The sequence below is a fragment of the Protopterus annectens genome, chromosome 13.part0 (assembly GCF_019279795.1).
Source record: "Protopterus annectens isolate FY-2018-M chromosome 13.part0, PAN1.0, whole genome shotgun sequence".
Lineage (NCBI taxonomy): Eukaryota > Metazoa > Chordata > Ceratodontiformes > Protopteridae > Protopterus > Protopterus annectens.
In genome coordinates this window covers 743,551,921-743,564,960 of record NC_056747.1, presented here as the reverse complement: position 1 = coordinate 743,564,960, position 13,040 = coordinate 743,551,921, and the positions used below count along the sequence as shown (strand labels likewise).

The window sequence follows — 13,040 nt, the reverse complement described above, 5'->3', positions numbered from 1 at the left end:
CACAACCCCACAGTAAGCAGTCTCAATCACTTCCCTCTACCTTCACCAAACACTTTATCTTTTGGCAGCCCCCTTGGGGGGAAAATTAGCACTTCATGCTCAAAATTGGCAGTTAATTACCCAGGACAAGTGGGTATTAACCATGGTATCCCAGGGGTACAGATTTCATTTCCATACTTTGCCAATTCCAAACGGTTGGCCAGATCTGCCACAAAATCAATGGGCAGAGGCTCAGAAACAAGTTATGTCCATCATGGATATGGGGGCTCTTCAACCAGTACCAGAACAGGAAAAAGGACAAGGTTTTTATTCAAGACTTTTCCTGGTACCCAGAAAAGACCATGCCTGGCGTCCAGTACTGGACTTATTGATTTTGAACACGTTCCTTAACATTCCAAAATTCAAAATGCTGACTTTACAACAGCTACTGCCTATGCTGGGCAGGAACACTTGGTTAGTGACTCTAGACTTAAAAGAGGCATACCTGCATATCTCAGTAAGGGAATCGTGCAGAAGATACCTCCGCTTCAAGGCAGGTTTTTTGCATTACCAGTTCTCTGCATTGCCCTTTGGCATATCTACTGCACCCAGGGTCTTTACAAAGTGCCTGGCACCAGTAATTGCATTTTGCAGACAAAGAAGCATACAGATTTATCCTTACCTGGACAAATATCTCATTCAAGCAGGGAACAAGGACATTCTTCAACATCTGACGTTTGTAGAAAGGCTTCTAACATGCCTAGGGTACACAATAAACGAAAAGAAATCCCAGCTGGTACCCTCTCAAATAATTACATTCCTGGATGCAAGCTTGAGTACAACTGCCCGGATGACTTTCCTTACATCAGACAAACAAAGGCAACTGACAACATACTTCAAACAGATGGCAACAAAAACCCAGTTATCTGCAAGATAAATTCTGCAGGCTTTGGGGTTTATGGCATCCTGCATTCTACTAATTCCGTATGCGAGACTGCATATGAGGAAACTTCAATAGTACCTAAAAAGTTTATGGAGTCAACATTGTCACAGTCTGGAAACGATTCCTCTCATTCCCTGCCTACAACAGGAGTTTCTTTGGTGGGCAGAGACATGTCACCAAAACAAGGGACTGTCATTCACTCTACCTCCTGCCACCCAAACCCTAACCACAGATGCATCAGACTATGCTTGGCGGGCCCACCTGGCGGGGGAGATGCATTCAGGGTATGTGGAGCCCAAAACAAGTGCATCTGCATATCAAACAGAAAGAGATGCTAGCTGTTCAGAATGCTCTGACAGCCTTCAAGAACTTACTTCATCCAGGACAACTACTGATAAAGATGGACAACACCACGGTTATGTGGTACATAAGCAGGGGGGGGGTACACATTCCTACCCCCTTCGCAGACTAGCCATGGAATTGTGGAACACAGCTGTGACTTACCAAATACATCTTCAGGCTCAATTCCTGCCAGGAAAACAAAATACTCTGGCAGACGACCTAAGCAGAAACCTTATGGACCCGCACGAGTGGAAACTGGATCCACAAATCTTCAGCATGTTAACACAGAAATGGGGGAGACCAGACATAGATCTATTTGCCTCTCCCCAAAATTATCAACTGGACAAATTCTGCACTAGGACTTATCACAGACAAGCATGGAAAGTGGATGCCCTATCAGTCTGTGCCTTTCCCCTCTGCCTCTTCTCTCCAAGGTCTTACTAAAGGTCAGATAGGAAAGACAAAAGAAGATCCTAATTGGTCCGGTCTGGCCTTGCCAGCACTGGTACCCAATTCTAAGGAATATGTCTCAACTCCCTCTTTGGTACTTGCCTCAAATACCTCATCTACTGTCTCTGCAGAACAATCAAGTTCTGCACACTCCACTCCAAACTCTGAACCTTGCAGCATGGCTGATCATTTAATTATTCAAACACCACCTCTCAGTAAATCTGTGATGGATGTCATTTTGGAAGCCAGAAGGCCTAATACTAGAAAATCTTGTGCTGATAAATGGAAAAGATTCTGTGCTTGGAACCAAGCACAAGGAACGGGCACAGCAAGGCCCAATATCTCTCAGATTTTACAATATTTGACTGAGGTGCTTGACAAGGGCCTATCTTTTTCTTCAATAAAAATCCATTACAACACGGAGCCTCCCCTCTTGGAAACGGCTTTCCTCTTGGCAATCACTTCAGCAAGAAGGGTTTCAGAACTACAGGGGCTCATGGCTGTGGAGCATTTTATTATATTTTACCCAGACATGGTGTTCCTCAGGACCAATCCTTTTATGCCTAAGGTGGTATCTGGTGTGGCTCTTAACCAAATAATCCACCTGCCAACATTTTACCCAAATCTGCAGAGTAAGGGGGAGCGGATTCTGCATTCATTGGACGTACACAGACAACTAAGATTCTACTTAAACAGGACCAAATCTCTAAGAAAGTCTGAGCAACTACTGGTGGCATTTGCTGCAGGATCAGAGGGGAAGGCTATATCAAAGCAGACTTATTTCTAAGTGGATAAATCACTGCATTCGTTTCTGCTACTTGCACCATGGTAAACCTGTGCCCAAGGGGATCAGGTCACATTCCACCAGGGCTGCCACTACCTCAGCAGCTTTTCTCAGAGGAGTTTCAACCAAATACATTCTAGATGCTGCTACTTGGAGCTCTGTTCATACCTTCACAAAGCATCATCAATTGCCTCTTCTCCAAATCCAGGGCAGGCTTCGCCGCTGCATTTCTGCAGGGCCTTACAGCCGTTCCTAATGCTGTTTAGTTCCATCCTTACATCCATAGCCTTGGGATTCTACCCAAATGTAATGACTGCAACAGTGAAACACGAAGAACATAGTACAGTTGTGTACACTTACCATAAATGTAGTTGTTCGAGTGTATTCACTGTCGCAGTCCGGGTTATCCACCTGCCATCCCCCTTTCCTATAACGTCTCTTTCCTTCACTTTATTCTAAAGCCTTTGTGGTATATTTGCTTTTAGATGAAGGTAAAGTTTATGTTGCTAAAAGTGCATTTACATTTTATATATATAATTTTTTTTTTTTTTTTGCTCCCCATTTGGGGGGCACCTGACATCTGGGGCAAGAAAAACTGAATAAAACGGCATCGGCTGCATGTTTTATACCCTATATATATACTATATAGAGGAGACGGCAGCCGACGCAGGACCCAAGACTTTGTTATTCAGGTCGACTGAGGGCAACCTGCCAGCAGATTACCCAAATGTAATGACAGCAGCAGTGAACACACTCGAACATCTAAATTTATGTTAAGTGTACACAATGTACTTACCATAAATGTAGATGTTCAAGTGTATTCACTGTTGCAGTCCTGGTTACCCTACCTCCAGCCCACTGTCTTCTCTTGGCTATACTTTTCTTCTTCTTTGTTGTATTTCAGCTTTCTGGCGTATTTGCTTTTTGTTGGAGGTGTAACCTAACATATAATTGCTTCCCATTATGGGAGCACCTGACATCTGGGCCAAAAAAAAAAAATTGATGTAATGGCTTAGGCTGCATGTTTTATATACCCCTGACGTCATGGAAGAAGAGACAGCATCCGACGCAGGAATCCAAGACTTTGATATTCAGGCCGGCTGAGGGCTACATGCAGGAAGATAATCCAAATGTAATGACTGCAACAGTGAATACACTCTAACATCTACATTTATGGTAAGTGTACACTACTGTACTTTTTGCATCCAGAAAGAAAGAAATCATTGTCTTCTTCTGTGGTGACTTCACTTGGAAGAAGTCTAACAAGGACAACCCTTTGTTCTTCCTCCCCCCAACGCCACATTAACCATGGACGCTTCCCAGCTGGGGTGCGGTGGAGCATTACCTTGGTTGGGTGGTCCCAAGGCACATGGTCGACACAGGAGACCAGTTTGAATTTCAGTGTTCTAGAGGTGAGAGCAGTGCTTCTAGCTTTGTAAGCCCTTCAGAGCTTTGTCCCTCTAGGGACTATGACATTACGAATGGACATGTCCATGGTGTGGTACATCATCAAGCAGGAAGGAACTAGATCTTAACCCCTGTGTCGAGAAGCAGTTTGGGTATGGCAATGGGTGATTTCTTCCAGCCACTTCCTAACCATGCACATTCCAGGTAAGTCCAACTTTCTAGTGTTCAGACTCAGCAGAGCTATCCTGATGAGTCCCAAGTGGTGTCTAAACCAGTCAGTGGCAATCATGATTTTCCACAAATGAGGTCAACGCTGCTGTGACCTATGTGCCTCCCCCTTCAACAACAAATGCAGCATGTTCTTTCCTGATCCCACCTCAGGGACAGTCACTGAGAGATGCTGTAGTCCATGTTTGTCCCTCTGGTCGTCTTGATGCTTACCCTCCCTTACACCTCATACCCAAGCTTCTTCAGAAAGCACAGAGGTTGAAGAGCAAGAACTCCTTGTTCTGTTTTGGCCTCGACAGGTCTGGTTCCCCTCCTTTGGTCTTACTTAATATGGCCTCTGTGGATGCCGGAATCATATCCAGATCTCCTCACCCATAAGGGCAGATTCACCCAGACCTTCCAGGACTAAAACTAATGGCATGGTTTTTCCAATTCCAATGGTTGCTGGAAACACCAGGCTATCTTCCCCAGTTCAGAGGATTTTAGTATCCTCACGTAAAGCTTCTACCAGAAAACACTATAAAAGTAAATGGAAGAAGTTCTCGATATGGACTCCCTAAAAACATTTGCACCCATTTATAACTTCTCTCCCTGCAGTTCTAGGCATTCTTGCTTCATTTTCCAAAGACGGGGCAAGTTTTTCTATTAACGTAGAACTGGCAGCAGTCTCAGATTTGTCCCATTGGAGAAAATTCATCTTCTCTTGCTTCATCTAAATTGTGCAAGACCTTCCTCAGGGATGCCTTTTTACTTTGACTTCCTATAAAGGACGCCACTCCTCCTTGGGACTTGACCATGACTTTACAAGCTCTTGTTCAACCCCTGTTTGAACCCTCAGCTAAGGTAGACTTAAAATATCTTTCTTGGAAGATTGCAGTTTTGCCAGCCATCACGTCAGCTAGAAGGGTATCTGAATTGCAAGCGGTCATCCAACCCTCCATATTTGATTTTTCACAAAGAAAGAGTGACCTTGCGTACCAATCCTTCCTTTTTGCCCAAAGATGCCTCTGAAAACAGTGTTGATCAGGTCATCAACCTACCAGTTTTCTTCCCCAATTTCCAAAAGAAAGGTGAATGTACTGTTCATGTTCTAGATGTTCATAGACCATTATGTTTTTACCCAGATGTAACAAAATATTTCTGAAAAACTGATCAGCTGCTTGTTTCCACCTCAAATGTTAGAATGGGAAGGCCAGTTTCTAAAATCACTTTGATCAAATGGATTACAGATTACATGGCTGGTATACCTAAACATGTGAAAACTCCACTACTAGATGTATGTCTACATCTTGAGCTTTCTGGTCCAGAGTTTTGCTTGAGGACGTTTGTGCAGCTTGCTACTTGGTCGAATTCCCATATCTTTGTTGCACATTAAAAACTGGATATTTCTAGAATTAGAGCTGCCTTTGGTTCCGCAGTGCTCAGAAATATCCATCTATGAGGGCCATCTGAGGTTATTGTAGTTGGCGACTGTGTCCCACAGGTTGAGGAATAAATTAATCTGACATCAGATAAAGAAGTTATGTACTCAACATAACTTTCCATCTGTGTTGTCCATTTTCATTTTTCCTCAACCTCCCTTCCCCCTGTCCATAACTATGAATGACCTGATGGATATGCCTATAGGAATTCTGTTCCTGTTTGAGCCCCTGACCTTGATCCTATCTTTTCTAAATCTGCATATAGAGATACATATACTATAAATATTCAACAGTAAAATTGATCGGGGGTAGGCTGGGGAAATGAGGCATTGTGGATAAGGGAGGAGCTCCAGAATCTGATCCTAGGGCTATAGAAAGCATCTGAGTTGGATCCGAGCCCACAGGTTAAGGAAGAATGAAAATGGACAACACAGATGAAACGTAATGGTGAGTATGTGACTTCTTTTTTTGCCACTTTACTGCTTGGATATCTCTTGAACCACATGTTATGTGGGTAACTCAAATTCTGCTAATATTTCTGTCTGTGTTAGGTGTGAAAGTATGAAATGCCTTTGAAGAGTTGTTTAAAAAAAAAAAGGCCTAGTCTGGTTTTACAGCATTATGTGGTTAGTTGACATTGCAGAGCAGTAATGGTGCTATAGTGGGGGTGGAAGCCACGTTGGATCGTTGAGACTGTTGAATTTGAGTGTATGTGCATTGTTTCAGATGTTTTGGGTGAGGAGGGAGTATAGTTATGGGTCGGTTTGTAGTGGTGTGATGTATGATTGTTTTTATGTTTCAAGCACATAAGACTGTCATGGATCTTTTATGAGGCTAGAAACTGGAATTGCCAATGCCTTGGATGTTAACTTGACAGCAGAGTAACATCAAAGTTGACTTTCAGTTTAAGGAGAAGTTTTTTGATAAATCCAGCAGGGATGATTTTTAGTGTGAAGATGTTTGTGGTGGATTTTTATGTTGATCATGGCATGGTTGAGAGAACTTATGGATCTGTCTGATATGGTTGCCAAGCTATTGAAGTGGGAGTTAAAGGAGTTTGATATAGTGCTGTCAGTGTCATTTGGTGTAGGACTAGGTTGGGTTTTCTGTCAGGGTGAAGGAGGGTGTTGATGGTGGACTAGAAAGTTTTTGGATTTTTTTAGGAAGTATTCTGAATGGTTGCATCGTGTTCGATACTCAGCTAGAGCGTCTTCTGTGTGGAGGCATGTGTGAATGGGCGTGCCTTCGTTGAAGGTTGTGCGTCAGGGCTGGTAACTCGGCACGTAAAAATCCACTACCAAACATTAGCGGACCGGAGTTCCGCTGTGGTGACCCCTAACTGGGATAAGCCGAAAGACACACAACATTCTGAATGGTTACATAGTAATTATTTCGTAACTCAGTGCTGTTACTGAAAGATGTGAGAGAAAGATGAGCATTGCATGATGAGAAGGGAAGACTGTTCCAAGCAGCATTGGGACTCTTATCTAGAACTATCCTGATACATTTGGCACATTAAGGTTAGTACAGATGAAGTGTTGTGGTAAGTATGCAATTTTTGTTTTGCATCAAGTGAAAGCTTCTGTTTGACACACTAGTAATACTAATTTCTTAGTTTGCAGATGCACAAGAGTGTGGTATACCCATTTTTAATATGACATGTGACCTCTGATTTTTTTTCTCTATGCAGCAACCCTCCACTAAGTGAAGAAATGCTGCCTCCAGGGGAGTGGATGTGTCATCGCTGTACTATACGCAGAAAGGTAATTGTCTTTTAAACTTTGCATACATAAGCAGGGATAAATATTTCTGTTAAAAAAAAAAAAAAAAAAAAAAAAAAAAAAAGCAAGAGAAGAATAGTAGTCTGAAAAAAAAATTGCAGTTCACTGTCCGTTAATGAAAAATATTAATTGTACCATTGGTCTGTCTGCAGGAAACATATAGGTTGATGGAGTCTATATTAAATCAGTGAATGCTTAAAAAAGCGAAGGCTTATTTAACGACCCTCTAAGTGAAAGCTGAAAATCCCGAACACTCAGAACAGCGAACCCCCCCCATGGGGGGAAAAATCACTGGGCCGTTTTCAGGACTTTGCCATTTTCTCCACTGTGGTGCGATCTCGGAGTTGGTATATTTAAGAAGGGGTGGGGTGTGGGGGGGGCACAGCCCCCCACTATATTTACTGTTTTGAAGGGGTTTTTTTTGTGGAACAGTGATCCCCCCCCCCCGGGGGGGGGGGATTGCTGTTCCCAGTGTTCGGGATTTTAAGCTTTCGCTTAGAGGGTCGATAGATCACTGTTAGCTTTTTTAAGCGTTTGCTGATTTAACATAGACCCGGTTGATGTTCCTTGTAACAGCACTGCTCAGTTTGTGAATGTTTTCCATGTTACTTGTTTTACACCTTAATTCAGTGCAGTGTTCCTCCTGACCAACTCATTTTCTTTTTCACAGCAAAAGATCTCTGACATGTTAGTTTATTTTGTTTGCATTTGTTTAATGGGGAAAAAAATCCAACTTGGTTGTAAATATCTCTTCAGCAGTTACTCGGGGAGAAAAACTCACAGTAAATCGGTGTATAGTATATACTGTAGCAGATGCATATGCAAATACACGGTACAGCTGAACATGCACATATAAAATATATGCATAAAAGAAAATATTGTATAAAGATTATAATGTAAGTAGCAGGAAATATTGCGCAACAGTCAGTGTAAGCAATTAAATGAGGCATGAATCTGCTGTAACATGATATATACTCGTAAACGGAAAGTAGCATTTCACATTTGGAAATATTCAGATGATCATATCAACTTCTGGAAACAAATTTATTTAAGGGACGAGGTTTGTAAAAGAGGATGCATTGAACTGAGACTAAGGGAGATTAAATAAAGATATAATGCAGTGAGAGAAACTTAGAGGTAATTAAGTGTATTTTAGCTATATCTCAAAACAAGGTCCTGTGTACCTACATAGAGTAAAGGAATTTTAGATGGAGTGGGGCCTGTCAGAGATGGAGGAAGTTTATGCATAGGGAGAAGGGACAGTGACCAATCCAGGTGATATTGAAATGTGATTTTTAGTGAGGACTTGGAGGTTGTACTTACTGATCTGTTGGATGAAGGTGGCTAGAGAGATGTTCTTCGTGTTTCACTGTTGCAGTCATCACATCTGAAATGGCTTGGTGGTATCACTTTGTGGTTGTAGTGTGCAGGGTCCTAGATTTGAGACTTGCAAGGGCTGCTAAGACAAAAAGAGACCAGTCCCCAGCAGCTTCAGCAGACCAAGAGTCCAACAACGCTGAGGTATCTGATTATGAAGACATGTCCTTCTCTGCTTATGAGGATTCAGATGCAGAGGAATCCATTCTCTCTGCCCCTCCTCCAGAGGACTTTTCTTTTGGTGAAACCTTACATACTTTATAAAAACAGGCAGCCGACACCATTACGTCAGTTTTTCTTGCCCCAAATGTCAGGAGCCCCCCAAATAGGGAGCTTAAGTTAAGGTGGGGGAAAACATCACCAGTAAAAGTAAATACCAATACCCCTGGAAGTGGTGAGTAAAAGGCATAGAGAGGAGAGAGAGAGAACCAGGGGGCTGGAGGGAGGGAAACCAGGACTGCAACAGTGAATACACTTTAACATCTACATTTATGGTAAGTGTACACACCTGCACTATGATGTTCATCGTGTTTCACTGTTGCAGTCATGACTGTAGGGTTCTCCCCTGCCGGCAGGCAGTCCTCAGTCGGCCAGAATCCCAAAGTCTGGGTCCGGCGTTAGCTGCTCAGCCATGCTCCCTGACGTCAGAGCGCCAGGAGTACAAAGCTGACAGCCGACGCCATCTTCTCCAGTCTTTCTTGCCGTGCGGTGATAGCAGTTCGCAAGTGCCGGTCGGCTGACTCCTGATGATTTTTTCTGATAAAACTTCAGTCCGAAGACTTTCTTCTCCACTACAAAGCTAAGTACCCCATTGGGGAAACTTTTTCTTGCTCCAGTCCGATGTCAGAAAAAGTTAATAATTGTATTTCATGTGGGAAGCAAATACCTCATAAGGATTTTCATTCTTACTGTATTCCTTGCTTAGGCCCTGACCACGACGTAGCTAGTTGTCGGTTTTGTGCTAGATTCAATCAACGTACAATTAAACGAAGGTACGATTTTGCTTTTCATTACTTCGGTAGGCGCTTTAACTACAAAATGTCGTCTGATACGGTTCCGGCTACCGGAGTTCACAAACGTCGCAAGGATAAAGACAGGCCTCCGAGGTCCAAATCTGATGATAGCGCACAAGTGGAGCCAGCTTCAGGTTCGGCCATCATCAGTGAGGCACTTTTGCAGCCCCTGTCATCGGCCATTTCAAAACTGATGGCCGAAACGGACTCTCATGAGGAGCCAACCAGGCCTTTAAATATTTCTATTGCAGGACCTTCGGACAATGCTCCTTCGGATGGGTCCGGAGCCGCTGTGCAGGTACCGGCTTCCGAAGGGGTTTTCAGGCCTACTCAGCTTCTAATAAAGGTAAAGCCAAAGACAAAGGCAAAGACTCCTTCTAAATCAAAAACTGCAACACAGGCCTCTTCTGAACCGGCTCCCAAGTCACAGAAACAGTTACTCAAGATGGCGGAGGATTTACTTACTATGATTAGGGGTTCTCTTCCCCCTCCAGATAAAAGGCCTAGGCAGGATGTTTATTATGATTCCTCCGATCAGGCTTCTGTTTCTTCAGATATCCTTCAAGGATGCATCTGCAGTCCTAAGAAATGGGTTGTCCTGCCTCAGGCAGCCCTTCGGTCGGCCGGATTCCAAAGTCTGGGTCTGGCCTCTGCTGATGTCGCACTTCACCCGACGTCACTGCTGCTGTCAATTGGGTATAAAGGCATCAGTCAACGCCATTTTCCTCAGTCTTTCTTGCCGCGTGGTGCCCGAAGCAGAAGCTGTTCGCAAGTGCCGGTCGGTCAGATCCAGAGATTTCTACTACCGAAGACTTCTAAAAAGCTAAGTACCCCGTTGGGGACTCTTTCTTGCCTCAGCCGATGTCAGAAAAAGTAAATAATTGTTTAACTTGTGAACAAGTTGGGAAGCATGGTTTACACTGTGGATTTGATGCCTTGGAGGCTTCTTGTAGGGCTGCTGCTTCCGGCCCAGTCATTAGAAGGCATGCATGGTTAAAGGAACAAAATTTGCCAGAACAAGTAAAAGCTAAATTATTGGATGCTTCTGTTCAGCATAATGTTTTGTTTGGATCAAAAGCTGAAGAGGTGATTAAAAAGATGGAGGATAAGGCGAAATCCATGCAAACAGTTAAAGATTTCTTACAAGTACAGCCACCAAGATTTAGCAGGAATTGGCCGCCTAAAAATTGGTCCTTTCCCACTTCAGACAGGCCTCAAAGGGGTAGATATAGACGCTCCAGAGGAAGGCCTCAAACACAAGCTTCTTATAGACCAAGACAGTGGACTGCTTCCACCCCTAGGGGAGGAGAGGACAGGTCACAAACTCATAGGAAACAAACTCAATGACTCCCTCTGTTGGGCTGCAGGAACTTCTTGCCTGGAAGCCCCCCTCGGAGGAAAACTCTCTCTTTTTTATCAAAATTGGACATATAACCCAAGACAAGTGGGTTCTGGATGTGGTTTTAAGAGGTTACAAATTCCATTTTCATACCCTGCCAAGGCCAAGCGGATGGCCAGACCTTCCAAAACATCAATGGACAGAGGCCTTAAACCAGGTGGAAGCTTTCGGCCATGAAAGCCATAGAACCGGTTCCACTTTCAGAGATGGGACAGGGTTTTTACTCCAGGCTCTTTCTAGTCCCCAGGAAGAAAACTCATGGAGACCCATTCTGGATCTGTCAGTCTTGAACACCTTTCTAGAGATTCCAAAATTCAAGATGCTTACTCTACAGCAGCTACTTCCAATGCTGTGCAAAGGTGCATGGATGGTGACTTTGGATTTAAAGGACGCATATTTACACATTCCCATCAGGCAGGAATGCAGAAAATACCTCAGGTTCAAGGCCGGATCGAGGCACTTTCAATTCTCTGCGCTGCTCTTTGGATTGTCTACTGCACCCAGGTTCTTCACCAAATGCCTGGCTCCAGTAGTAGCTTATTGCAGACTCAAGGGAATTCAAATTTACCCTTATCTGGATGATTGTCTAATTCAGGCAGACAGCAAGGATGTCTTACTCCAGCATCTAGAATTTGTACAGAACCTCCTCAAGTTCCTGGGATTCTCTGTAAACATAAAGTCAAATTTGACTCCCTCACAACAGATAACTTTTCTGGGTGCTCTTCTAAACACCACAACCCAGATGGCATTTCTGACATCCGAAAAACAATTACAGCTGGCTTCAACTTTCAAGACCTTGGCAACGTTAACTCAGCTGTCTGCAAGGAGATTCCTGCAGGCTTTGGGTTACATGGCCTCCTGCATCCTTCTCGTACCATATGCAAGACTACACATGAGGAAAATACAGTGGTACCTAAAAAGTGTATGGTCTCAGCATTGCCACAGTTTAGACATACTGATCTCCGTCCTGCCTTGCCTTCAAAAGGAATTTCTTTGGTGGTCCAGGGCATGTACTCTAAACAAAGGGAAACCCTTCTGTCTGCCTCCTGCCACTCAGATTCTAACCACGGATGCCTCGGATTATGCTTGGGGAGCCTATTTTCAGGGAAACTGTCTGCAGGGCCTTTGGACAAAGGATCAGAAGCACCTGCATATCAATTTAAAGGAAATGTTAGCCATTCAGAAAGCTCTAATAGCCTTCAGGAATCTTCTACAACCAGAACTACTACTAATATGGACAGACAACACCACAGTTATGTGGTACATAAACAAGCAAGGGGGATCTCATTCCTACCCCCTTTGCAGACTAGCCATGGATCTATGGAACACAGCTCTAGCTTGCAATCTGGACCTTCAAGCTCAGTTTCTACCAGGGAAGCAAAACTTCCTGGCAGACAGTCTGAGCAGAAATCTTTCGGATCCACACGAGTGGATGCTGGACACCAAAATATTCAGGATGATAACAGCAGTCTGGGGATGTCCTCACATAAACCTCTTTGCATCCCATCTCAATCATCAACTACAGAATTTTTGCACCAGGACTTTCCACAAAGAAGCTTGGAAAGTGGATGCCCTATCATTCAGTTGGAGGAACCTCTCGGGATATGCTTTTCCGTCTCTTCCTCTTCTTCCACGGGTATTATTAAAGATAAAACAGGACAAGCCCAAGATGATGATCTTGCTGGCCCCAAATTGGCCTCGACAGTTTTGGTACCCAACTCTAAAAAACCTATGTCTGGAGCCCCCTTGAATTTTACCTCAGTCTCCGAATCTTCTGTCTCAACATCAGGGTCAGGTTCTACACTCTCATGTCAGAACTCTCAGCCTGGCGGCCTGGTTAATCCAGGGCCTTTGATTTCTTCTTTCCTACCCAAGCAGGTTATGGATGTCATTTTAGAAGCCAGACATCCTAGCAC

At 43.7% G+C, this 13,040-nt stretch overlaps 1 protein-coding gene across 4 annotated transcripts in view; it reads left to right on the top strand.

Moving 5' to 3' along the window:
• Nucleotides 1-13,040, top strand: part of PHF12 (PHD finger protein 12) — a 1,235,756-nt gene that overhangs the window by 126,368 nt on the left and 1,096,348 nt on the right. For all 4 annotated transcript variants that reach the window (XM_044054432.1, XM_044054433.1, XM_044054431.1 and 1 more), the window contains exon 3: nt 7,245-7,317. In XM_044054432.1, coding sequence (XP_043910367.1) covers nt 7,245-7,317 — 73 coding nt within the window. The remainder of the gene's footprint in view (nt 1-7,244; nt 7,318-13,040) is intronic.